At 44.5% G+C, this 26,187-nt stretch overlaps 1 protein-coding gene across 16 annotated transcripts in view; it reads right to left on the bottom strand.

Annotated features, from left to right (window-relative positions):
* Positions 1-26,187, bottom strand: part of Cacna1d (calcium voltage-gated channel subunit alpha1 D) — a 309,902-nt gene that overhangs the window by 125,129 nt on the left and 158,586 nt on the right. For 15 of the 16 annotated variants that reach the window (XR_005975392.1, XR_005975393.1, XM_041662363.1 and 12 more), the window contains exons 4-7: positions 20,919-21,058; positions 11,071-11,213; positions 6,289-6,441; positions 5,712-5,908 (exon numbers count right to left, since the gene is read on the bottom strand). Coding sequence is in view for 14 of the 16 variants with exons in the window: in XM_041662363.1 (XP_041518297.1) it covers positions 5,712-5,908; positions 6,289-6,441; positions 11,071-11,213; positions 20,919-21,058 (633 nt within the window). In the remaining 2 variants the exon portion in view is untranslated. The remainder of the gene's footprint in view (positions 1-5,711; positions 5,909-6,288; positions 6,442-11,070; positions 11,214-20,918; positions 21,059-26,187) is intronic. The other variant, XM_041662373.1, reaches the window with a different exon arrangement.

The raw sequence follows: 26,187 nt of genomic DNA, 5'->3' as shown, positions 1-26,187 counted from the left end.
AACCTGGCTTTAATTGCAATCTGCCTCACCCTGACTCTGTGACCTAACAGGTGTTCTAAAGGCAGGACCTGGCCAGAGAAGCGGCTGACTACTTGGAAGAATTCAACTGCCCGCTCAGGCATGGCCTCCTTGTCAGAAATGGTTTGGAAGTGAGCAGCCTGCACAGAGCTGTGTGAGGGGTCACAGCTGGATGGAACTTTCCAGCAGTATAGGTCAGTGTTCCACGGGACAGACGCCTCGCTGAGAAAGGAGATGCTCCAATGTTACCGATCAGGTAACAGGCCCTGCTCTGTAAAAGCAGCCTAAATCTTCAGCCAGTCGATAATTCAGACAGGCCGAGTGCTCTTCCTGTCATGGGCAAACCTTAGGGTTTTTAAGCTCTGTGCCCTTTTGCCCATGATCTGTTTCCAGGTTTCAGCTTAACAGAAAGCGGTCCATGCATCTCAGAGTGTTTGCCTCATGCAGAAGCCAAACAGGAAAAGGGAACAGAAAAAACAGAAAAACCTAACATCTGTTGTTGAAATCTAGGGAGAGGGCATTAACTCCCTTATGAAACACCTGTTTGGCCGCATGAAAACCGATGCGTTTAATAGAACCCCTATCCATCTGCACATCGGCAATTAGAGGAATGAATGAGCCAGGGCTATGGCTCCAATTGTTGATCTAATTAAGTTGGATAAACTAATTTCAGCAGGAAGGCAGAGGGTAATTCTTCCAAAGCAACTACACCACCAAACTTATTTAAAAACCCACATGCGGGGTGGGGGGGGGGTGGTAAGGCTGCCTGGAGTGGCAGAGTTTCAGCCTTGAATCTCCTAGCCTCTGCCAGAGCAGGGTGTGTACGAGGCAGAGGAGAGCGAGCCAGTGCACGGCTCTCAGTAGACACCTTACTCTTGAGACTGGCAAAGTCTGCTGACCAGGCCATCTCCTCACCTGCCCTCCTCAGGCCTGGTGGCATTCGAGTAAAGCTTTGGTGACAGCTGCAAAGGGAACATCTCATTTAAAGAAATTAAGATGCCTTTGAATGTCTTGGGAGCAGGGACTTTGCAGGCTTGCGTCTTCTCAAATCAATGTCACCCAGGACAGCTGAGGAGGACTGAGGGAGGCAGGAGCTAAACACAGACAACTGGAGCATCTTCTCTCTCTCTGCCAGAAGAGATGAAACTGAAGCTCCCAGGCCAGGCTTTTCTCCCCACACATCTGCTGCAGAACTGAGTTCTTAAAGCTCATTATACACAGGAGGGGGGGAAATTAACAATTTCTGGGCTGGTCCCCGCATCACAGACACACTACCTGCCCCAGGCTTTGTCTGCATCTTCTTCATCAACAATGGGGACACCACCATGAGGGAAAGAACTTCGATTTATATTAATTTTTAAAGTATTGATGTCAGTTTCATCATAGAGGGCCACCGGCCACCCAAGCCAATTTTCTATTTCACTTTAGTTTTCTCTTATTTTAAAGGCTTAAGTGCCCATGGATGCCTCGAATTAAAGGAAAGCAAGAAGGCTTTTTGGTTTTTCCAACTCTCAGAAACAGCTGGAGAGCCTTAGAGCATAGACTGTGGGAAAGGCAAGTCTTGGCTGCTTGGGCATAGAAGAATTTCCCAGGTGCTTTGATGGACAGGTGCTGTCAGGTCAAGTACTACTAACTAAGGTCTGTCAGCCAGCACGTCTACAGTCCATATCCGTGTACACCCCTGAGGAAAAAGCTTGGTGCTAACACAACAGGCCATGGGGACTCATACAGCGCTCTCCTAAAACCAATGTTTTGCTATTAATTTCCTACATTTCAAGCATCTCCTCTGGAGTAAACAAACAAAATCAAAGTTGAAGGAAAAAGATCATGTCTACAAGATGCTAATTGTGCCGCTGTAAACAAGGGCAGCAAAGCCCGGAGGGATCCAGAACCTGCCTTGTCCAGCACTTTCTCTGTGCTGCACCACTATCGCTATGGACATCTGCGTGAGCTGAACAGCACTTTAAATATGTTTGTGGGGCTCAGTTTAGGGAGAGTCTACAAGACATTTCCCCGGCAGCAGCTCATGATCCCAACTGCGCACATCTCCAAATAGCTCTGCTCCAGGTGTGCCTTTGAGCACGTCCCTTTCCATCCCTGCCAGACATTTGCCAGAAACTCTTGAGAATTAGGACCTTAGTGCACCGGAGAACACAGACTAAATAGAAACTTGCCTAGATACGAAGACTTGGTCCACCATACACAAAATCCTAAACTTTGAGAAGTTTGTTTGCAATTGATATTTAAAACTGAATCTCCTTTCTCTTCCCAGCCCATCTACACCAGTGAAGCAGTGGGCTCGGTCCGGTGGGCTCAGGGTGGCAACAGTCTTGTGTATTTTTTGAGCACTCACTTTCGGCCAGGCTTTGTGCTGAACAGAGATGTTCTATTCTAGGACACAGCTGTGTGGCTTCCAGCTGACTGTGGCCCATAAAATACTGGGAAAGTTTAGTTCCTTGGCTCCTGCCTATCTTTATGATGAGCTAATAAATGCCATCAACAAGTGATTAAAAATAATCCTGACGTGTTTCAGACAGTAAGGTCTTAAAGAACACTCTGGAAGACATTACTCAGCTGCCCCCTAGTGTTACAGAAGGGTCCATAAACCACTGGTAAGTGGAAGAATAATAAGGAAAGCCTAGTGGGTTCCAGTCAAGGCCAGCTGACCCTCAACTGTGATCTGAAGGCTGAATCCACCTTTCTTTTTATATGATTCTCAAAAGCTAAAAATTGGCTTCATGTTTTTACATGGTTGTGTCCATGGGGGAAAGTGAGAAGGAGAATATGATGTATGAAAGGCACAGGGAATTCAGGTTTCAGGGCCCATAAATGAAGTCCAGCCAAGATAGAGCCATATCCATTCAATTATGCTTATCCCATGGTTGGCTCCAAGCTCAATGGCAACGTTGATGGCTGGGATGGGGATCACATGCCTGCAAGGCCAAACATGTTTACTCTTAAGCTCCTTATTAAAATGTTCCCAGACTCCTGCCACTAATCAAGGACTCCAAACACTTGCTGAGGGACCCTGAGGATGCTCAGTGGTCTCTTTCTACAGCACGGTCTCCATCTTCAAGACCTCAGACCTGCTAAGACATGCTAGAGACAGAGAGATGTTTGGGATTCCATGAGCTCCTCCATCATAATAAAGGTGCTGGGTAATTTACAGAGTATGTACCTAATTGTCAAGTTATTAACTATGTATTGTCATAGCAACAATAAAGATCATTTCATCATCATAGATGAAACTCAGTCTTAAAAGGGTAAGAGGAAACTGGTGTTTCTGGGTGCAGGGTGTTTTCTCTTCCTCTGCCACGTGCTCCTCAAAGTGTCTCCGACAGCAGCACAATCGCTGTGAGAGAACCGATGTGCAAAAATGTAAATAAACTGCAAAACTGTCCATTAGTCAAGGCATGTTGGATCGGCAGCTAGCAATTCACCATGAAAACAGAGAGAAGACATGACCGAGGCAGTCACAGACTTTTAACTTAAAAAAAAAAAAGAAAAAGAAAAAAATTCTCTCCTGTTTGGGGCAGGGAAAAGCAGAGCTTGGGGCTTTTGCGGATGATGTGTTCTACTTATCAGCCATTTCAGGGGACGTTGGGACCGAGGTTTTGCTCTGCTTGGGAGCTACAGTTTAGGAGACAGGAGTGAAGGTCAACACTTCACCCAACCCTGGAGCTCAGTGGCTGGCAAAGCCCAGCATTCCTCTCCATGAGAAGGTACTGTGTGTGGATATAACTAACATTTGTGTCTATAGATACACGTACACATGTGCGCACACACACACACACACACACACACACACACTCCTACAAAAATCAGGAAAATGGACGAAGGACAAACAAGATACAACAAGTTGGTGACTCTCATTCTCCACTTAGCAGAATATACAGTTGACCCGGAGTATCTGCAGAGAGCAGCCACAGCCAAAGCGCCTCAAGCCCTTTAGATAAAACAGCACAGTATTTGCATATGGCCTATATCCATATTCCCCCATATACATATTGTTTAGGGAATAAATACAAAACAAGTCTGGACACATTCAATTGGGATATTTTTCCCCCTGAATTATTTTCAATCGGCATTTGGTTCAATCTTCAATCAGACGTGGATTGAACCTACGGATGGAGGATCTGCAGATACGGAGGGCAGCTGTACAGAACTGCCTATAATCCCACAAGCATAGTGGTCACCGGTGAAGGGAAGCAAACCCACGGCTACGCATCAGATGGTGCGTCCTCTGATGGGAGAGTGATAGGAAACGTGCCAAGTTCAGGATGTAGGAGCTAACAGAAGCTGCTTGCTTCTCCTTTTCTAAACCTTTTAACCAAGAAGCTGCCTATTCAAGAAATACTATTAATTTCCTCTAAACCAGTGGTTCTCAACCTTCCTGACACGTGACCCTTTAATACAGTGGTTCTCAGCCTTCCTAACGCTGCGACCCTTTAATACAGTGGTTCCCAGCCTTCCTAACGCTGTGACCCTTTAATACAGTGGTTCCCAGCCTTCCTAACGCTGCGACCCTTTAATACAGTGGTTCCCAGCCTTCCTAACGCTGTGACCCTTTAATACAGTGGTTCCCAGCCTTCCTAATGCTGTGACCCTTTAATACAGTGGTTCCCAGCCTTCCTAATGCTGTGACCCTTTAATACAGTGGTTCCCAGCCTTCCTAATGCTGTGACCCTTTAATACAGTGGTTCCCAGCCTTCTTAATGCTGTGACCCTTTAATACAATGGTTCCCAGCCTTTCTAACACTGCGACCCTTTAAGACAGTGGTTCCCAGCCTTCCTAATTCTGCAACCCTTTAATGCAGTTCCTCATGTTGTGTCCCCCCACCACAAAATCATTTCCTTGCTATTTCATAACTGTAATTTTGCTAGTTATGAATTATAATTTATATATCTGATATTCAATCCCTCCAAAGGGGTTATGATCCACAGGTTGAGAACCACTTCTCCAATTAACTACTGGAGTATTAGTTTGACAAATTTAGATTTGGGCTTAAAATCTATATACTTTTATATTTTCCAGAAACGCATCTACTATGCAGTAAAAAACATTTCTAAGTTTCTGTGAGCTTTAAAAGCTCTGCCTATACACAGTCACTGGGGGAAATGGCTGCTGTACTTTATTTGGGGTCTCTGGCTCTGAAAGAGTACAGTAGAGGCAGGACTTGTGCTGGCCCGGCTGACACTGATGCCGGGGATACGAGAAGCAAGTGGAAAGGAGAACAACTGATGGTGAGCTGTGGTCACACAAAGCTGTGGATGCAGGAAAGGGGCCTGGCTGTGTTCCCTGCCTTCCCTTTAGGATCTGGCTCAATAACTGCCTTTACGTGTGGACTGGGAATCCAGGAACTGCTTCCTCGGGAAATGCTGCTCTAGCTCTCTGAGTTGTGTCAGGACAGCCCTGGCCTCCAGAGTTCCCAGAGGGCTTAGCGGGCAGGAGCAACTACAGTTAATAACAAGACCCCAAGCGATGCTGGGGAGGTGGAGGACTAGAGGCCAGGAGCTAAGCTATGCAGTAGCCTTCTAGTGCTGGGGAATTCCCCGGAGCAGGAGGAGGGGGCTCACCAAGTGAAGAGCGGGCCTAGGTGGGCTTCCCTTCCCAAAGAACTGACCCCCAGGGCTCCGTGCTCAGCTGCTCTCACAAGGGAACAGCATGCCGTCAACACCCCTGAGCTGCTTACCCAGTAGAGCACATCTGTCCAGCCCTCCATGGTGATACACTGGAACACAGTGAGCATGGCAAAGGCAAAGTTATCAAAGTTAGTGATGCCTCCATTGGGGCCAACCCAGCCACTCCTACATTCCGTGCCATTGGCGGTACACTGGCGTCCATTCCCTGAGAACGCACATGGAGCTGGGTCCTCTTCAGCTACGATATCTACAGGGAAGGAAGGAAGCAGAGGACAGTTCAAAAGACGAGCACCAGGACTCCACTCAAGCCCGGAAAACCAGACATGGGCACCTTTGCTGCCTCACTCAGAACATTCCCCTGCCAGTGGAATTCAGCTTCTTCTAGACACCTACCACTCCCCACCCTGCCCACACATTCGCGGGCCTTTCCTGGGCTTACAGGATGGAGTTACCTGCTTTACCCTGAGCAAGTCCCCATCTTTATCTGCAATCGGGATGGAAAAGGAGAACAGATTCCCTCAACCCACACACGCGGAGAGAATAGATGGGAATAGAAGGCTCAGGAGACCCCCACCCCCAAACCAAAAATGCTTTAATGTTTGGGTAATAATTACTGTCACTACTCACCTGAGTCAGCAAAAAAACATGTTTTGTGCATTTTTCCAATAAAAAGTTCCAATCCTATAATAGCATAGATGATAATTACAAATAATACCAAAAGGGCTATGTGAAGGAGGGGGACCATGGCTTTTATAATGGAGTTCAGAACAACTTGTAAACCTAGAAGAGAAAAAAAATCCATTTGTGAGTTTGGGGAGCCACTTCAAATGTATCACAAATATAATCCTCAATGATGCTTGCTCTATTTATGGCATAGAGTAATAAAATGTAGAGATATTTCAAAGCTGTTGATTAATAATACTAAGCCTGGATATGAGATGAGATAAAAAGGAACTCTTAAAGATCATTTAATCCAACTCCTTCACTAGACAGATGTGAAGAATGAATGCCCAGAAAGGAGTAGCCAGTAATAAAATCATTTATTCACTTACATACTTTTTTTTTATTCCATTTAACAGACCACCCAAATATGCAAAATACAGAAGATAGTGCTTTGGATAATGTAAAGATGAATTACACAAACCTCCCTCAAAGAGGTTATAGTCTAGAAGGAAGTAAAAGGATTTAACATAAACTACTCTCAGGTAGTATGCAAACACTGTATGAGAAACAGCAAACAAAAAATCAAAGAGGAACAAAAGTGCTGCCTCTGAGCAGGGTGAGGGCAGAGGATCCAAAGAAGGTTCCCACTGGTCTGGGCCTGAAGACAGATCGTCACAGGCAGGCCTTGGCAGAAAACCCAACACAGAAGCAAGCAGTGTACAGTGTGAGCTGGGGTGGGTTTGTCATCACAGCTAGTCATAAAGGCCATCAACAACGTGGTCACAGCATGCGGTTCTGCGTTTGGGATTTGGTTTGGAGTTCACTGGCAGAAGTTGTCTCGGAGAGAGCAAATGGACAGCAATAAGCTCAGAAGGCAGGGAAACGGCTCGAGAGAGGTGGGAACACAGAGCAGGAGGGGGCCTGACTCCAACTACAGGCTAGAATGAAGAAAGGGAGCCTCAGGGGCGCTCCCGTGATCTCGTGCAGGCTTGGGGGCAAATTACAGCTGTCCTCCAGCACCCCAAAGAGAAGAAATCCCTTTAAGTGTTTTCAAGGCAGTCCCTCTAGGATGGAGGGCATAAGCAGGGACAGTAGGAGGCCGAGAGTGGGTTTGAGAAGGTCGGGGTTCAATATTCGGTATAACATCAGGGTGCAGGTGGGTTTGAGAGGTGAGAGCCTCAGTAGAGCTGCGGTGCAGGGACAGATGCCAGGGAAGACAGACTGGGAACAGACAGAGGGAAGGGAAGGAGGACCCAGAGCCCACACTAGAACGGGGCTTCCTGGCTCAGTGTTCAGCATCTTGCACTCTTCTCACTGCCCTAGCATCAGCTTCTATATGGGCGCCTCATTCCTTTTCTTTTCTTCCCCTTCTTATTCTTCCAACATTTATTCAAAGACAGAAAGAAGAACAGAAGAAACTGATCTCCTTAGAGTTAAAACACAGCAGCAGCCACAATAAGCCAAGAAAGAGAGAAGCAACCCTAGCCGTTACAGCCACCTGTCTCCCCCGGTAAGTGCACATGAAAAAAGTGGGGGGCAGGAGAGGAGGCTGACAAGGGGTCTTCAAGACCAGCAAGACCATGTCTCCCCTAAACCTTCTTTGCTGCTAAAATTCTAGGCCCATCCTTAAATGTTCCAATGGGTTCTTTTGAAAATAAGACTAACGAGATGATTCCTAAGTTTTTTGTCTATTGCAGGCAATAAATGGAGTGGGGGGAGCATTGGCTCCCATGTACATGGACAGAATTTCTTGGCTGCTATTCTGATATTTCTTTTCTACTTTTCTGTTTTTAGACATGGGCAAGGCCATTGTAAAGCACCTAAGAATTATCTCTTAAACCCCACTGCAGTGAGCCATTTGTCTCAGGGATGTGGTTATGTTTAGTGTAACTACTATGTGGTTATGTTTAGTGTAAGTACTATGTGGTTATGTTTAGTGTAACTACAATCGGTTATGTTTAGTGTAACTACTATGTGGTCATGTTTAGTGTAACTACTATGTGGTCATGTTTAGTGTAACTACTATGTGGTTATGTTTAGTGTAACTACTATGTGGTTATGTATAGTGTAACTACTATGTGGTTATGTTTAGTATAACCACTGCATTTCAGATCGGCCAGACTTAGGAGCTCATATCGAGTTGTATCACAAACTGAGCACACATGCTTTCATTACATCCAGCCCCCTGGGACATAATCACATGCGCAGTGTGAAGGCCTGGGAAGGCTGCCATGCCAGGGCAGGGAACCCAGGACTGTCCCCTCGTGGCTTCTCATCAGCTGTGAGAGTTCAAAAGGTTTCACTGAGTTTCTCCAAAAGATGGTGGGAACTGGCCGGAGGGTCTCCAGTGTGCTTTCCCATCTTTATAGTCTTGGATTCTAGTTTTGTTCTTTCTTTTGTTTAGGATAGTGTCTCACTATAATGCCTTGGCTGTCCTGGAACTCACTCTGTAGACCAGGGTGGCCTCAAACTCACTGCGATCTGCCTTCCTCTGCCTCCAGAGTGTTGGGATTAGTGTGTGCACCACACACCTTGTCCTTCCTCTGCCTCCCGAGTGCTGGTGTTAATGTGTGCACCACACACCTCATGCTCTTAGATTCTGATAAACATTTTCCAGATAATAGAATGTAGGTGGGCAAAAGTCCACAGATTCTCTCTCTCTCTCTCTCTCTCTCTCTCTCTCTCTCTCTCTCACACACACACACACACACACACACATACACACACACACGCAAATATAATTTTAAATAATATTTTTTAATGTGCTAGTGAGATGGCTCCACAGGTAAATGAGTTTGCTGCCACTGATAACCTGAGTCAGAGTAAAAGGAAAGAAATATCCTGCAAGGTCTCTTCCAGCCTTCATAATGCATGCCATGGCACACATGCATGAGCCTGTGTGCATCTGTGTGTGTATACACAAAACATGTAATAAAATTTAAAAAGTAGTTCCACAGGACTCAGCTGTGCCCCTGTGGAACACAGTTATCTTTCCCTTAATGATTATCTACTGTACACACAAAAATTAAATTCTGTGCAACAGCCTCAGTCTTCAGGAGGGCAAAGGCAATGCTTGCTTTGAAGGGACAGCTAAACATTCCTGAGTATCTTCAATGATTTCAGGAGCTGGAGGAGAAATCACCAAGTCCAGAGCTGAAAATAACACGGCCTGCGCGTCCCAGTTCCTCTCCCCAAACCCATTCGGATCTGAGGAAAATGTTACTGACACAGTCAGCTAAAATATGGGCTAAAGGTTGGGCCTCGATTCTCTCTAGTGATCCGTGGAAGAGCAAGACACAGACCACCACAAACCTCACATAGTCTTGTGTCTTTGCAGGAAGGAAGAGCAGAAACTGTTTTGTAGTGCTTGTGGAACACTAACCCTTCTGTAGAAACCTCCTTAGCCAAAGAGCCAAGGCCAAGCCAGGCCAGTGCCGAGAGCTTTCCCTGGCAGGGGCCGCTCATGTACACACGAGCCACAGTTCCGTGTCTGCACGCAGCACACGCCACAGCCAGGCTGGCCTGTCATTTGCTCTTTAGGGGAAAAGGGCTGTCATGGTTACTTTGAAATTAGATTAAGCTGTGACAACTAAATCAGAAAGAGCATATTTGCTCGCTGAGCCCTTCATTTCATCATGTTACACTTAACAGTGCCAGCCACTGCCAAGGTATTTCTGTTTCTCTCAATTGCTTCCAGGCAGTTCTGTGGTTTTTGACTTGCACTGATCTTTTTCAATGAAAATAAATGAACCATCTGGAAAAATAAGTACACTTAAAACACCACTTCCTACATTTTAAATGTTAAATTTGGAAATGTAGCGGTTTTTTTTTCCAGAGGTGTTTGGTGCGTTCTGAGTGCCTAAGGTTTAATAAAACTTCCTGAAGACAGGCTGGGAGGAGAAGAGCCAGTGTTCCGATGGTAGTGTGAGCTGTGGAAAGCGGCTGTATTCAGCAGCCCTATATCCTTGGTTCCCGCTGAGTGGTCCACCTCCCAGAAGCACCGATGCCAGGACAGGTATGAGGGCGTCGACACTCTCGAGGCCCCAGAAAATGCAGTCCTACCAAGCGGGAAGCTGATGAGGCAAAGGCTAGGCAGGCTTCTTAAGGAGGGAGCTTCCCTCTGCAGCCCAGAGGACAGAGTCAGAAGGCAAGCGGGGACCAGGCCCTGACTGACGGGGTAGGGTCTACTAGAAGGCACCAGTCTGCCTCACTCCTGCTAGGGTCTTCCTTCAGGGTCTGGTGGGGTTCTTAAGCCACCATCACGCAGGGTAGTGCTGTGCTTTCCACCCAGGTATGGAGACTGCCACGCTCATCCCTCTTCTCGGAGAGGGACAGGTGTCATTGCTAGTGGGGCCAACTGGAGTTCCAGGAGCCCAGCCCTGCCTGTTTCTTCCACTCAGAGCCCCCCAACTTCAATACTGATACTTCTAGGTGACAGACTTGGGAGTAAGGAAGAAAAGCCCAGGATACTATTGGAGTGCAGAACTAGACAGGACACCGAGATCAGAAGCCCACTGCCACCCAGCCTCTCTTCGTGAAAAGACTTTGAAAAGCAGCAATAAACACCACCTGTCCCTCTTTCAGGAATGTCCCAGAGAGCCACCGTGATGGTGAGCAAGTCCTCCAGCATCAAGGAAGGGCCACTGCTGCTGAGGCCCCACCTCAGAGCACACTCTCCTGATCCTCAGACCCACCCAACAGGGAAGAAGCAGTACTTCTGAGGGGTAGGAAGCAAAATGTGCTTACTGGGTACTCCTGATACAAGTCGAAGTGGTCTTAACACTCGGAAGGCACGGAGGGCTTTGACATCAAAGCCTCCTGATTTGCCACTAGAGTGGTTCCCGCCTTCTGTTTCTTTGGTTAATTGTTCCAAAATGACACTAAACAATCTGGAAGAGGAAGAGAGAAACACGCGTTAGCCTGTCATCCAGGTAGGTAAAACAGCATGATATTAGTGGTTATTTTAACAAGGACTATTTCTGGGCAAAGGCTAACTAAATAAAAGGCAGCTAAACAAAGGCGAGAACCTGGCCTGCTCTGCTTACCTGAAGGGCCTCTGATGGATGCCACCAAAGCAACCAGAAGCAGGGACTCATTGAGAACAAAGGGCATTGCAACAATGGCAAAGGTCTTGGTAGTCAGGGCCTGCAAGCCTGAATTGTATGCTAAGCACTTCACACCTGCCACCATGCTCGCCCTCACAAAAGCCTTCTCCTGTAGCATTATCAAGACCGCTTTATATACGTGTTGGCAGGAAAGGCTCATCTGCCTATGGTTGGGCCACTTGAATCCAGAGACTGTGGCCGATGAGGATAAGATGTAGGTTCCATGAGGGCAGTGTGTTTTCATCTGTTCATTTTGTCTGTTTCAGGCTTGGTTCCTAAAACAGTTCCTGACACATACAAAGCACCCAAGAAATGTCCGGAGGAGGAAATAGATGGGTAACTTCAAAGTCCCGCATCTTAACGTGTTACACCGCTCCCTGCGCAGACACTGACACACGCCACCTGCAGCCTCCCTGGGGTGTTTGTCAAAACAATATGGACCACAGATAGATGCCAAGGAGCTGCGGTGTGCAAAGGCTAAAAGAGGTATCTGAGGGAAGGCATCAATACTACCATTTTCTCTTCTGGAACGTGAGTAATGTTACATCTGGCAGCAATGATAAGTTTTTTTCCCTACTCTCAGAAGGTTTTCTGGATATCACTATTTTTGGACAATCTCGTTTGACAGTTACTTTTGCTTTTTTAAAATAAATATTTTTTCTTTGGAATGGCTGCTCATTTTTTTTTCAGAGTAAATATAAATTTGCTCATTGCAAACAGCATTACCTCTTGCCCATCAGATTGTGGGAATGACTGGCCCAGCAACAAAGAAAAGGTTTTTAAAGTTTAATTAGCAGCCAAAACAGAAATCCTGCCCCCTCCTTGACAGGCCTCTGGGTCACCAAGACACTAGGTCCATAAAACACAGGGTGGTCTGATTGCTGGCCTGATTGGGCACAGCTCTGTCACTCCGGGACAAACGTTTTAATAACAGAACAGCGATTAGCAAGGGCCCAGGAGAGGAAACAGTCAGGCTGATGGGGCGCTAGCTTGAGTTGCAGCTGGGGAAACTGATCAAGGTAGGACAGGATTCTTAGTATGCTTGCTTTTAAAAATGACTGTAAACTCTTGCAGCAAGGCTAATGCTAAAAAGAATCTCTCTTCCAAAAACCAAGTTCATAGCTTCAGAGAAAACAAGTAACAGGAAGAAGGGCAAACTTCAAACCCTGCAAATGTGGAGAGCAGGAATGTTCAACCCAAATGGTTAGAAAAACAACTTCTGCAGGTGGTGCCTGAGGCCTGCTCCCCAGCACAGGGTGGCTGAGGAGTGCTCCCCAGCACAGGGTGACTGAGAAGTGCTCCCCAGCACAGGGTGACTGAGAAGTGCTCCCCAGCATGGGGTGAGTGAGGAGTGCTCCCCACACAGGGTGACTTAGGAGTGCTCCCCAGCACAGGGTGACTGAGGAGTGCTCCCAGAATGGGGTGACTGAGGAGTGCTCCTCAGATGGGGTGCCTGAAGACTGTTCCCCGCATGGGGTGGCTAAGGAATGCTCCCCACATGGTGGCCGAGGAATGCTCCCCAGCATGGGGTGAGTGAGGAGTGCTCCCCACACAGGGTGACTGAGGAGTGCTCCCCGTACGGGGTGACTGAGGGCTGATCCCATGCACTGGAGTTTTGCAATATGAACCTTAGAGTCATTACACTCCGTTCTTCAACAGCGTTCATGAAAACTGGTGACTAGTGTCTCTGCTACGAAAGAGGCCGAGGCAGAGGGAAGCCCGCTGCCACTTGTAACTGGCATGAGCTATGAAGCTCTCTTCTCCAGGGCTCAGTTTCCCTCTCAGTAAAATGAGAAAACTTCAGAATCTCAGAGCTCTGCCCTCCCTGATCTCAGATTCTACAGTCTGGTTCTCTCCCACTCCTATCAATAACAACAACAAAGCGCCATGCATGTCAGCACCTGAACAGAAGGAGGAAGCAGCAATGTGGGAAATTTGATTCAAAGACATCATCATTGCTCCTTTTCTTTTCTATAATTTTTCTTCTGCTCTTGTCACAACAAATCATAATTTATCAAGAATTCTACTTTGTGTTTTTTTTTCATTGTGGTAGGAACTGGATTACTATTTTATAGAAAAACAATCGTGAATTTTTTTATACTAATGAAATACCATTGAGTCTAGCTGTACCTTAAGTTACTTTATCGTTACAATCAACTTTACCACAACTTAGTTTACATGAGAAACGCACCTGCTTCAGGCCTAAATTAGCTGAGTTATGACAACCGTGTAAGATGTAAGAGACAAGACGGAGGACTCCGGCCTCTCAAGTCTGCCCCCTCCCTGAGCATGGCTCCCACTGAAGGGCCAGTCCCTACAGAGGTGGTACCCTTTTTAGGAAAATATGAAGGAACCACATGGCACACTTTTTTGTTTATCATATTTTTAAAGATTCACCCAAGCTATTACATTTATAAGTTTCTTTTACTGTTAAATAAAATATTCAATTAAGTAAACACACCATGATGATTTTTATCAATTTACCTGTTCTGTGGTATTGAGCTATTTTCAGTTTTCCTCTATTTTGAATAAAGTCTTCCTGTGGCCACATGTCTTTATTTCCCTGGATAAATACCAGAAAGCTAGTAATAAAATCACGTGGTAAATGTTTATAATGCTGGAAGGAAGTGTGGGGGGATCTTTGTAAGTGGTTTCACTGTTTCCACGTGTTGGCTACCGTTTGATCTCTTTACACCCAGTTGTCCCAGTAGGAACACAGTGCTGTTACTGTGGTTTTAATTAGCATTTCTTTAATTACTAACAATATTCAAGGGCTACTTGGCCAATCACATATTTTTTAATGAAGATCCGTTCAGATATTTTGTCTATTATGTAGTGTGCTATCTTCTTGAATAGGCCTTTACACATGCTAAATGTATACATCTGATCAAGTCCTGGGTATACACTTTTTTACCCTCTGTGAATATACATTATATACATTTTTATCCTCTGTGAATATACATTATATACATTTTCATTCTCTGTGAATAGACATCATATACATTTTTACCCTGTGTGAGTATACATTATATACATTTTACCCTCTGCGAGTATACATTAGATACATTTTTACCCTGTGTGAGTATACATTATATACATTTTCACTGTGTGTATACATTACATACATTTTGCCCTCTGTGAATATACATTATATACATTTTTAACCCTCTGTGAGTATACATTATATACATTTTTTGCCCCCCAAGAACCGATTTTTTTAAAATTTATTTTCTTCACACTGGCTTTTGAAGAAAAGTTTTAAACTTTGGTAAAATTGAATCTTTTCATTGTCTCTTCAATGGGTGCTGCTTTTGGCCTGTTTGTCTTTTGAGACAGGATCTCATGTGTCCCAGGCTGGCCTCGGACTCACTACATAGCTGAGGAAGATCTTGATTGAGTTCCTCAGCCTTCTCCACTTGTGCAGAGATTTAAGGAGTTCACTATCAGCACCTATGCCTTAGAATTTTTTTATTTCATTTTATTTTATTTTTGCCTTAGAAATCTTTGCCTGCCTGGGATTCACAGAAGTTTTCTGCAGTATTTTCTCCTTGGAATTTTATAGCTTTAAATATGTCTGTCTCTGGTCCACGTGAAGCAGCATTCGACATGGTTGGAGGCAAGACTGGTCTATCACGTTGACAACGAGTTGTCCCAGCACTATTTACTGGAAACAAACTTGTCATGTCATTGCTTTATTAAGGCATCTTTTTCTAAAATCAATTGATGGCTTACACACGTCTATTTCTAGATGCCCCCCTTTGATTCCATTGATCTTCCTGTCAACTCCTAACATCAATATTGCACTATCTTGACTCCAATAACATTAGAGCACACTGTAAGATCAGCTTTCATCTTTTCCTTTAAAGATTTCTTTGGCCAGTTTAGAATATGTCTAATTTCCACACAGATGCTACAAAAATCTTGCCAATTTCCCCAAAGCCTGCTAGTACTTAGATTAGTATTCATTCCATACCTTGATTTGGAAAGCAACGGAAGCCCTAAGATCACCAGCTCCTTTAACACGTGAGCGTGGCACCACACTCAACTTCTTCAGCTCCTCTTTGGCTCCTCCCACAAAGACTCTGCCATTTTAGTGAGCTATTCATACCTAAATGTTCCATTTTATTGCCACTGTAAATAGGAACATATAATACTTTTGTTTTCTAATCGCCCATGGCTAGTATTTAGAAGTTCCTCTGCTTTTTATAGTGACTTTTTAATCCAGAAACATTGCTATATTCATTCAGAGAACTTGATTCTCTACAATTTTTTTTTAGTCTTAAATTTGCTGAGATTTATTTGTGTTCCTTCTCTTGGGGAAGATGGCATATGCATGTGAAAAGAGTGTGTATTCTACTTTTATTGGTGGAGAGTTCTTTGAAAGGGTCAAGGTGGTTAGTGGTAATGTTCATGTGTCCCTGTCTACAGGTCCTCGCCACACTCCAGTACAGAGAACTGGGGCACACAATGGGACCCACACCTTTCCACTCCTTCTTCAGCTCTAACAGCTACTGTTCTGTTTCGGCATGTTAAAGCTCTGTTACCAGACATTTGAGCAATGAGGATTCTTATATCATCTTGATAAATACCTTTCATTATTATGAAATCTCTCTCTCTTTGTGTGCCCAATAACCCTTTTCTAAAGTCTACTTTGTTAGATATTGATTAGAGACCCTCTTGATGCCTTTTCTGTCCTTTTGTTCACAAATTATTTGTCTTTGCATTGAAGAAGGTCAAAGATATCCATTAGACAGTTGTCTTGTTTTTACATATGGCAATCTGATAAACACATGGTGTTAACTGGGTCACTGCTGTGTTAAACCTTCCATATTTGCTTTCTGTTTTTTCTTTATCCTCTACCTTTTTTTTTCTGAATTGAAATTTTTGCTGTTGTGTTTCCTTCTATTGTACTTAGTCTTCCCTGTTACCTTACTATTAATAATTCAAGCTCTGTGTTTCTCGTGGCTCATCTACGGAAACAGAAGATCTGCAGGTTGCAGCATCTCTGATATAATGAATCAAGTAGACCAAACAGCCACAATTACAGCACAGTTAGGTTACAATAAAACCTTATTTGCCAAAAGTAGGTAGCAAGATGCCTAACTCATGTGGAGAAGCAGACTTAAAGTAGAGATGTCTGACTCTAGATCCTGGGGTTGGTAGTTTGCCAACCTAGGCTCCAAGGTTTACTATCTACACTTGAATTGCTCATGATCTGTCTTTAAACAGTATCTTCTCAGCATCAAATATTCCTGAATGCTGAGTCATCTCTCCTGCCTCCTGTTTTACTTTTTAAATTATATCTATCTATCTATATAGATATAGAATATAAATATAGATATATTTTGTGTGTATGTACATAATATGTATGTGTGTATGTATATAAATACACACAATATATATGGTTGGGACAGCCATGTAGGTTCTGGGAATTGAGCCTAAGTTCTCTGGAAGAGCAGACAGTGCAATGAGCTCTTGTACCATTTCTGCAGCCCCTGTTTTACTCTTTTTGAGAGGAAATCTTGTTAGATTGCCCAGATTGGACTGGAACTTCTGGGCTCAGGTGATTCTCTTGCCTCAGCTTCCTAAGTAGTAGCTGGGGCTTCAGGTACATGACATCATGTCTGCCACTCAGCAAATACTTAAGTGCCTTTTTAACTAACATAACAGAAGAGATGCCAATAAACCATACATTTCACGGAGTTTTTGTTGTGTTTTCTTGGGCTTTTATTGTGATTGAATAATAATCAGTGGTAGCCATTTCTTTGATAGTTCACATCAGAAAATACAATGTTATGAATTTGTGCCAGGTTAATAATATATTTTGTTTGAACTTTTTGTTGTTGTTGTGTTGTTGTTAAATAAAAAACCTAGAGTTCCAAAAAAACAAAAAACAAAAACAAAAAAGAAACACAAACAAAAACAACAACAACAACAAAAATAGCATCTTCTCATTCTAGGTACTGTCTACACACTTGACAACAGCCCACAATGATCTTTCTGCCCCGGTGCTACTGTCAGATTTCAGAGCTACCAAAGGTATAAGCGGCACAGTATGCTGTTACTGGATCTGTTCAGACAGCCACCTTTAAAGAGGTATTAAAATGAGAACGAGTGTCTTTACATTCGCGCTATCTGAAACTCCTCATTTTTTCGTGTGGATCTTCATTTCTACCTGAAGTCATTTTTTTCCAGCCTGAAAAGCTGTCTTTCGGCATTTTTGGAGGTGTAAGTCTGTCAGTAATGAAGTCTCAGCTTTGGTTTGTCTTGAAAGGTTTCTATTTTGACTTGGGTTCTGGTGGAACTTTACTGGATGAGAACCCTAAGTTGACATTTCCCCCAGAACTCTGAGGATGCATCTACTGCTTCTGGCTTGGACTTGAGATGTCTTTTCTTCTGTTTCCAGATTCTCTTTGCCTTTTATTTCTTAGCATTTTGACCATTGTTACGATGTGCTTTCCTCTGTGGGTTTTTAATCAAGTTTTGCCGAGCATCTTCAACATCTGAGTTCATCTGATATTTGGAACATTTAGAATTATGACCTCAAGGATTTTCTTTTTCCTCTCTCTCCCTTTTAAAAATGATTTACTGATGTATTTATTATGTGTATGTACCTGTATGAATTTTATGTGCACTATATGCATGTAGGTTTCCAGGGACACCAGGAGAGGGCATTGGATCCCCTAGATCTGGGATTACAGAGCTGGCATGTGGGCTCTAGGAACCAAACACAGGTCCTCTGCAAGAACAGCAAAGGCTCTTAACTATTGAGACATGTCTTCAGTATTTCTCTTCTCCTGAGACTCCAAATACAACATGTTAGAATATGTGATAATTCACAAGTTAGTAAGGTAGTGTTCATTTTCCCTTAATTATTATTGTTAGTGATATATCTTTAAGTTTCCTGATTGATTGATTGATTGATTGATTGATTTTTTTGGTCTCTGATATTGCCTAATACACTCGTGAGCCAATCTTGGGAACTTTTCATTTCAAACATACTTTTCACAACTTGAAATTCCATGTTTTCTTTCTTTTATTGTTCATCTTTCTCCACTGTAGTCATGTATAACCTTAAGTCCATAAACACAATCATAGCTGCTGTTTTACACCCTTAGAAAGTCCCCTGCTGTCATGTCTGTAGTTTCTGGGTCTGGTTTTGGTCACAGACTCTCCTCCTGTTAGCGGTCACACTGTATGAAGATATATCTAGTATTACCTGACTGCAGGTGAGACACTTAGAATGATCATCTAAGTATTTGGATTTTATCTGTCCTTTGAAAAGTCTTGTTTTGTTTTTCAGGTAATTAAGTTACATGCTAATCAGTTCTTTCCCCTTCAGGCTCCTTCTCAAACACTGCCATCCAAGCTTCAAGGAGTCTTTATTCTAGAGCAGGGGTAACAGAATTTTTCTGTAAAGGACTAGACAGTAAATATTTTAAGGCTTTATAGACCTCAACTCAATGACGTCAACAAATAAGCTATGTTACAATAAAACTTTATTTATAAAAGCAGGCTGTATGGACGAGGGTTTGATCCCATGGCCACAGTTTGCCAAACTCGACCCTAGATATAGGTTAACTCCACTACTAATGGTTCTTCTGGGGTGTCTACCCCCAATGCAGTAATTTATTCTGGGTATTTGGATGACAAGCATCTTTCATTCTTAGGCAAGCTATGGCTATTACTTATTTTATAGTTTCTGCTCCCTGTCTTTCTCTTTTCCCTAACCACCTTCTTTGCTTGACTTCGTGGAATGTGGCCCAAACTTCAGAAGACCCCAAGGCGCAGGCACAGAGCTCTCTCCAGTGCTCTCTGACTAGCTGTCTCCCTCCCCGCTTTATGTTTCTCCGGGCTCCTGAAGCTTTATATCCTAAACTTGGTTCCCTGTTCCTGTGGAGTGCTGTTGTGGGAAATTGTTCCATCAGAAAAATAAATAATAAATAAAAAGCCAAGGTGATCATAGGGTGGGAACACAAGATATGAAGCTTAGCATCTCCATTCTCTAGTTGAATAACAGTTCAGTGGCAGGAAAGGCACACGATTCTTACTGAACCAAGAGACCTCCCAGGCTCCCTTACGATTCCCTGACAGGTGTACCAAGTAAAAGGAGATATTTGCCTTCATGCCTATCTACCACCTGCTCATTTTAGGCGCATTATCTCTGCAATGCAGCTTAGATGCCAATGTATGATGGGAGGTTTTGCAAAAGCTAACTTCCTTGGTGGTAAGTTTAACCATCCAATGGGCTACCGCTTTGGGTCCCATCTTCACTTCCTAGTGTAAAAGGACATCTCCAAACTTAAGCTGCTCCAAAGAGGCAGAAAAAGTCATCTCCAATGAAAAAACAGAGGAATCATGATGCAAACAGATAATCCAAAAGATAATTCAGCTTGTTCAACTGTGAAAGATAGTTGAGTAAAGTCCCTGACAGGAAAATGGAGGGATGATTTTAAAAGCTCTCTTGTAATAGCGAGAGGGCTCAGCAGTTAAGAATAGCGTTTGCTCTCGCGGAGGACCTGTGTTTGATTCCCAGCGCCCCCACAGTGGCTCAACACCATCTGTTACTCCATTTTGAGGGACACGAGGCCCTCTCCTACCTCTCATGGGCACTAGACATGCATGTGGTACACAGACATACATGCAGGTGAGAGACTCATATACATAAAGTAAAAATAAATACATCTTTAAAAGCACTCTTGGTGGACACCAGCATAATTCTAGGAGTAACTCATAGAACAGCAAGGGAAGGCAGTCCCAGAGCCGGGCTGTGTCATGTCTTCCTTGGTGGGGACTAGCTGCAGAGACCTGATTCGTGTCTCCTCTGCTGGCAACATTTCCAGGTGCAGAAGGAACAGAACAACACAGACCTCTATTTTTCTCCCCAACATTCTTCTTTAACTAAACCTACCAGCGTCTTCCTCTTAACAGGGTTTGAAAGAACACCTGGTTCTCTGCATTGCTTAGTTTTCTATTTTATGGCAGCCAGGTGACAGTATTCAGACACTTGTTTTGTTATTTAGAATGGGAAAGTGGCATGCCAGAGTTGTTTTTTCCACAAGTCAGCATAAAAGCATAACAGCTTAGTTCAAGGGGTATTAGACAGCCAAGGACCCCGCTGCCAGGAAGCTTTGTCATATGATGCCCGCGTTTTTAACTAGGAGGGCGCAGTTCCAGGAGCTGTGCTCACTTGCTTCCACCCACCAGCAGGGAGGGTTTATTTGTGGAGATTCAAGGCCCTGGGAGGTGAATCATCTCTCATTAGCATTAGACTTCCTCATCCACACCACCAGTCAGGAGAGATCTTCACACCTGACTCTGCCCAGGGATTGACAGCAGCTCTGTCAGCATGAAAACATCCAGCCAACCAAGAAACTCCGGACAGGACTGGAGCCATCACTGGGCCTAAGAACAATTATCTTCCCCAAGAAGGTTGTATACCCTTTACCACCCAGTCCCCGCCATTTCCCCAATGCAAGAGGGACTTACCCTACTATTACTATAACAAAATCCAGTAAATTCCATCCATTCCTAACATAAGCGTTAGGGTGCAGCAACAATCCATACGCTATAATCTTCAGAAATGTCTCCACTGTAAAAATAATCAGGAAGGCATATTCTACTTTTTCCTGTAAAGAGAAACAAATGCACCAAGGGTGAAAGGGGGAATGAAAGAGAGAAGCAATGATCAGAATCTGCCGCTAAGAGACGATAATTCCGAGAACTGAATCTGCTGCCCTGCACCTGGGCTGGGAAAGCATTTTCATTTGAATGCTGAATTTCTCATGAGCAGCTACGTGTTAAACCCTGTCATTCAGGCTGCATTATTGCATTTTGCCACCTGCCCTGATGCATGTGCAATGAGTCTGCCTAGGCTATAATGGGCACGTTTTCTATTTGCACACATTTGCACAACACAACACGTTTCCCCCGAGGTTTCCAGATCAGGCCCAGAAAAGCACAAGGATGAGCAAACATCTCAACAACGACTTTGAACAGAATTCCCTCTGGAAAAAACAAAGATGTAATAAAATTAACCCTTATTTCTTTGCGGGGTTTCCTCTGACACCTCAAATCCAAGTCAGTTTTGTCACTGTGTGGCAAGGTGACCTTGGACAAGTACCTATTCTAGTCTAAATTTTACTGCTTTCACCCATAGGGTGAAAGGCAGTGAGCTCAGACACAGAAGACACTGCCTAGTGACTGGCACACCTCCCCTTCCTGATTGAAACCACTGATGGACCCTCAAAGCAGCCTCTGGGATACAGCTTTGCCTCCTTCTTGTAAGGATCTGTCCTGTCTCTTTAAGAGACAAGCCATGGGGTGGGGAGAAGGAGAGATGAGCAGAGAAGCACAGACAGAGAGACAGAGAGACAGAGAGGCAGAAGCTTCCTCTTCAAGAGGGAGAGGGAAAAGGAAGAAACTCAGGCAGCCATCAGGAAGGAAGATCTGCCTGCCTCTTCGACAGGGGTGGGGGTGGGGCTTGTCTCTTAAAGAGATAGGACAGATCATTACACTTCTTAGTACCTGTGGCCACTCCCATCCCACTGCCACACACCTCTGAAGCATTATTGCCTGATGGCTAGAACCTCTGTGATTCCAACCCACATGACCTCAGTCATCAGGCCTAAACGATGCCAGCCCTCTGCCTATAAATGTTTTCTTTATACAGCCCCAATTTGGATAGAAACCAAGATGGACAGGGCCACATGTAACCAAGCAACATTTTCTAGTTTTAACCTACTCAACAAAACAATCAAACAAACAAAAAATCAAGGAGAACTTTTCTCTGCGGGCTCTATAGCCCTCTGCTGCTATCATCCTCAGAAGCCCAATTCCTAGAACCATGGACTTTACTCAGTAGTATACAGGAGGCTCCAACAAATTTGGAAACAGGGAGCTCTTCCTTCACATGACAGCCACCACAGAAGGAGCCAGGATTAGAAAAACAGCCCGACTCTGGCCGTACTCTTGAAAACTTTGGTCTGGTGGAAGACGCGGAGTTTCAGGCATGTACACAGAAAGCCTCTGAAATCACGAGTTAGCGGGAGAATACTTCACCATCTGTGTGGAAGCTGAAGGTCTCAGCCACAGCGCCTGCCTGTGCCCTTCCGGCTGCTCACACAGGGGAAGGCAGACACTGCTGTCACACGTGACCACTATTGCAGACGTGTATTTATAAATGCTAATTTATGCCTTTTATAAGAAATGCTTCTGCATAGAAACTTCTTATTTTGGAAATCATCTTTTAAAATATGCATTTCAGGATAAGTCTTACCGGCCTGCCTTCCTGAAAGTGTTACATATCTATGCATTTCTGCACACATGTGCCTGCAGTAGCTGCAGGGCTCTTCTGCACTTCAGTGCCTCAGCTTCGCCCTAGGCTGCAGGCCTCTGCTGCCCCAGGACAGAATTCTCTCATGGTTTGTCCACCCATACCTTCCCTCAGGGCACTCTCCAACTGCAGCCTACATGTCAGGATAGTGCCCATCCTGTTGACCCCTCACTGGTTACATGAACCCCAACTGATCAGCTTTGGCTTCTCTAACCCTAGACCATTCTTGGCTCTTCACTTCCCCCTGCCCACGTGTGAGTGTGTGAGTGTGTACATGTGTATATGGAGGCCAATGGAAAGTCAGCAGACATCAATTCTCTCCTCTTACCAGGTCATGAGGCTTGCCATCAAGCCTCCCCACCCACTGCTCTACCTAATCAGTCCTGGTGCCCATCGCTTCTAAACCTGCCTCCAGTGCTCTTTGGATCCCTGGAACATCATCTTAGACTGTTATCAGTCTACGAAACTCTCTTTTGAGTTGGTCAGAATCAGTAAGTTTATGATGTCAAAGCCCTAACTCACACCCATTCATAACTTCCGGCCCTCTGAACAGATTAAATTCTCAGCTGCTCATCCTGGGTACCCCTCCCTCAACGTTTTGGTCATCCTTCCCATGCCTCCCCCTCCTTCCTTTCTACAGTCAGCTCCTCTGGGCTAGGCAGCCCTGAAGACACCACAGAGTGGCACATGCATCACCACAGGCCACATGTGGACCTGCAGGCTACTGCCGTGGGCACCCCGGTTTCCCTACCCTATCCTCGCCATGTCCTAGGTGGATGTCCTCATAGAAGACACGCCACACAACCTCCCATACAATACAATACAGTGAGGGTCAGAGCTGGACTCTGCACGGGGCACTATGTAGAGAGTCAGGGAGGAATGTGACCTCTGAAAGCTCAAAGACAAGAATCTGTGACTTTAACCAGAAGCCCCAGTCTCTGAAAATACTCACCTGCTGTGCTCAGAGCTGCCCCGACCACCAAATGTACATCGTCAATATGCTTCCAAGACTACTAGTTCTAAGAGAACGAGATAATCTAAAAACAGCACACTGACTTGACAATTCCTTCCCTTTCATCTTCTCTGCTTTATTTAGTAGGCCAGACAGGAAAAAAAAAAAAAGCTTTGGCTGCCACGCCATCAATATTCATAGTGGTTACATCCCTACGTCAAGATGGTGCCATACTTCAGAGCAGAAAAACCCGACAGAGAACAGAGAGTACACCTACCAAACACATTTGCTTTTCCCTCTGCCTTTTATTTAGAAGTAATTGTGCCACAATAATGAGGGCCATTCGTGTAACTGACTGGTTGAAGGACTTTTTTATATCCCTCCCTTCTTCTCCTCATCCTCCTTTTTTAAAAGATGTTGGCTCCTCTTTTCAAAATCTTTAGTGAATTGCTTGATGGAACAAGTTGTAAGAAATAGAAGCTAGCTATAATATGGTTCTTTGTTACAGAGATTCTGCCAAATCCAAATGAACAAGCACAGCCTGGTAGACCAGTTGACCTATAAGCCAGTGACATCCAGTCTTCAATTCTGACATTATAAGAGACTTCTGAGAGACAAGGGTACCTCTACATTAAACAAACTGAGTATTATTATTACTTATTATTATTTTGGCAAAACAAAAACTGAGGAAGTTGGATAGTTACCTATTTAAAAAAGATTGCTCATTTGAAGAAAGAGAGCAGATTTGAATAGGAAGGTAAGAAGGTAGCCAGACAGCATGGAAAGAGTCTGGAGGCAGAGAAGTCAGGTGACCTCTAGCACAGGGGCACAGAGGTTTGTAGCAGAGACAGATGGGAGCACTGAAGATGGAGCCATGGCAAAGAGAAGACAGGGGAAGCCGACAAAGGACAAGAGAGAACCCCCTAGACTTGAAATGATAACCCTTCCCTACAAAGCCTAGGCCAAGGCTGCATCCAAAAAGTGACCCCCACAACCTAAACAGGAAGATTGCATGACTCCAGCCCCCGCTATCTGCCAAGCACAGCAAGGCTAGATGACTCAGCCATCCCCCGCAGGGATTTCTTCAGTCAAACTGTCCTCTTGGAAGATATCACCTGAAACCACTCTAAGGCCCAAGTCTCCCATGAGACTTTAAGCTATCAGAGAAATAAAGGCTTGAATCTAGTTTTGTGTTTTCTTTTAGTATGAGGATTGAGGGTTTCTTCCGGGAGTATGTGACTACAGGTACATATGTACATGTACACACGTGTGGAGACAGAGCTCAACCTCAGGTGTCATTCTTCCTCAGGAGCTATCGGCCTTGTCTTATGGTTTGCCTGGAGCACACCAACTGTACTTGCTAGTCAGAGAACACCAGGGACCCAACTATCTCCGCCCACCTAGTTCTGAGCTCACAAGTGCATAGCAACATGCCCAGAGTCTTCACATGGGCTCTGGGGATCAGCGTCAGGTCCTCCTGCTTACTCAGCAAGCACCTTATCCACCAGCCATTTTTCAACCCTCAAATCTAACTCTGGTACCTGGTTTACCCTTCCTAAGCAGATTTTTAACAGTAGGACAGTCTCTAAGTCAAGCTTCTGAACTAATGTCCAGTCTCCAAGCCACTTAACCTTAAAAAGGCCTTTAGGAAACCCAAACCAACAACTAGCAGGGACCGGGAGATTCCCGAATACTTGGTTCTTTTCTCCAGGGTCCTTGTGCTGTGTGCTGTGGTATCAGCATTCGTCCATCTGTCAGCCTATCCATCCATCTGTCCATGTGTGCATCTATCTGTCCATACATCCTGAGCTGGTTCCTCCATAGTGTAGCTTAGCATCTAACTCTGAGCCCCCAGCTGGCTGACAGGGCTATGGAGGCTGATACAGGCCAGTAGCATTCACCTCTTGGCTTTGCTCATCCACTCACATGGCCCTTTTCTTTGAGAGGCCCTTTTCTGTGAGAAGCCGTTCCATGTGCCTCTTTGTGTGCACAACCAGTGCCCCTGTTTTGAAGGATCATTCCTCTCTGCCTCTGTAACTTTAGCACCCACTACCACACACAGCATGCGTAAAACGCTCACAGGTGTTGACAGAAAATGGTGAAGGAAGAGAGAGAAGAATAAAGCAATACAACCAGATAGGAAGAAAACTATAAAAACAGGACAATCTGTGATCCCAGGATATGTATCAACAAGGAAAAAAATGTATCTAAGTTATTATAAATTCTTCCTAGAACAAGTCTGGAGTAAAAACAGCCAAATTGCTGAATAAAGTCTGCTTTCATCTTATCTTGTGGTGGTTTGAAAGTTGTCAGACTTTCTTTGGACAGCCAGCTCCCAAATAATGTCATAGAAATTTCTTATTGCTTACGCAAGCTTGGCCTTAGCTTAGGCTTGTTCCCAACTAGCTCTTAAAACTTGAATTAACCTGTTTATATTAATTTACATTCTGCCATGCGGCTCTCCGACACAC

This window comes from Microtus oregoni, unplaced genomic scaffold, assembly GCF_018167655.1.
Source record: "Microtus oregoni isolate MIOR12 unplaced genomic scaffold, Mior012 000013F_ref0000133, whole genome shotgun sequence".
Taxonomy (NCBI): Eukaryota; Metazoa; Chordata; class Mammalia; order Rodentia; family Cricetidae; genus Microtus; species Microtus oregoni.
Note: the sequence above shows the minus strand (reverse complement) of the source record. Positions and strands in the feature narration are given on the sequence as shown.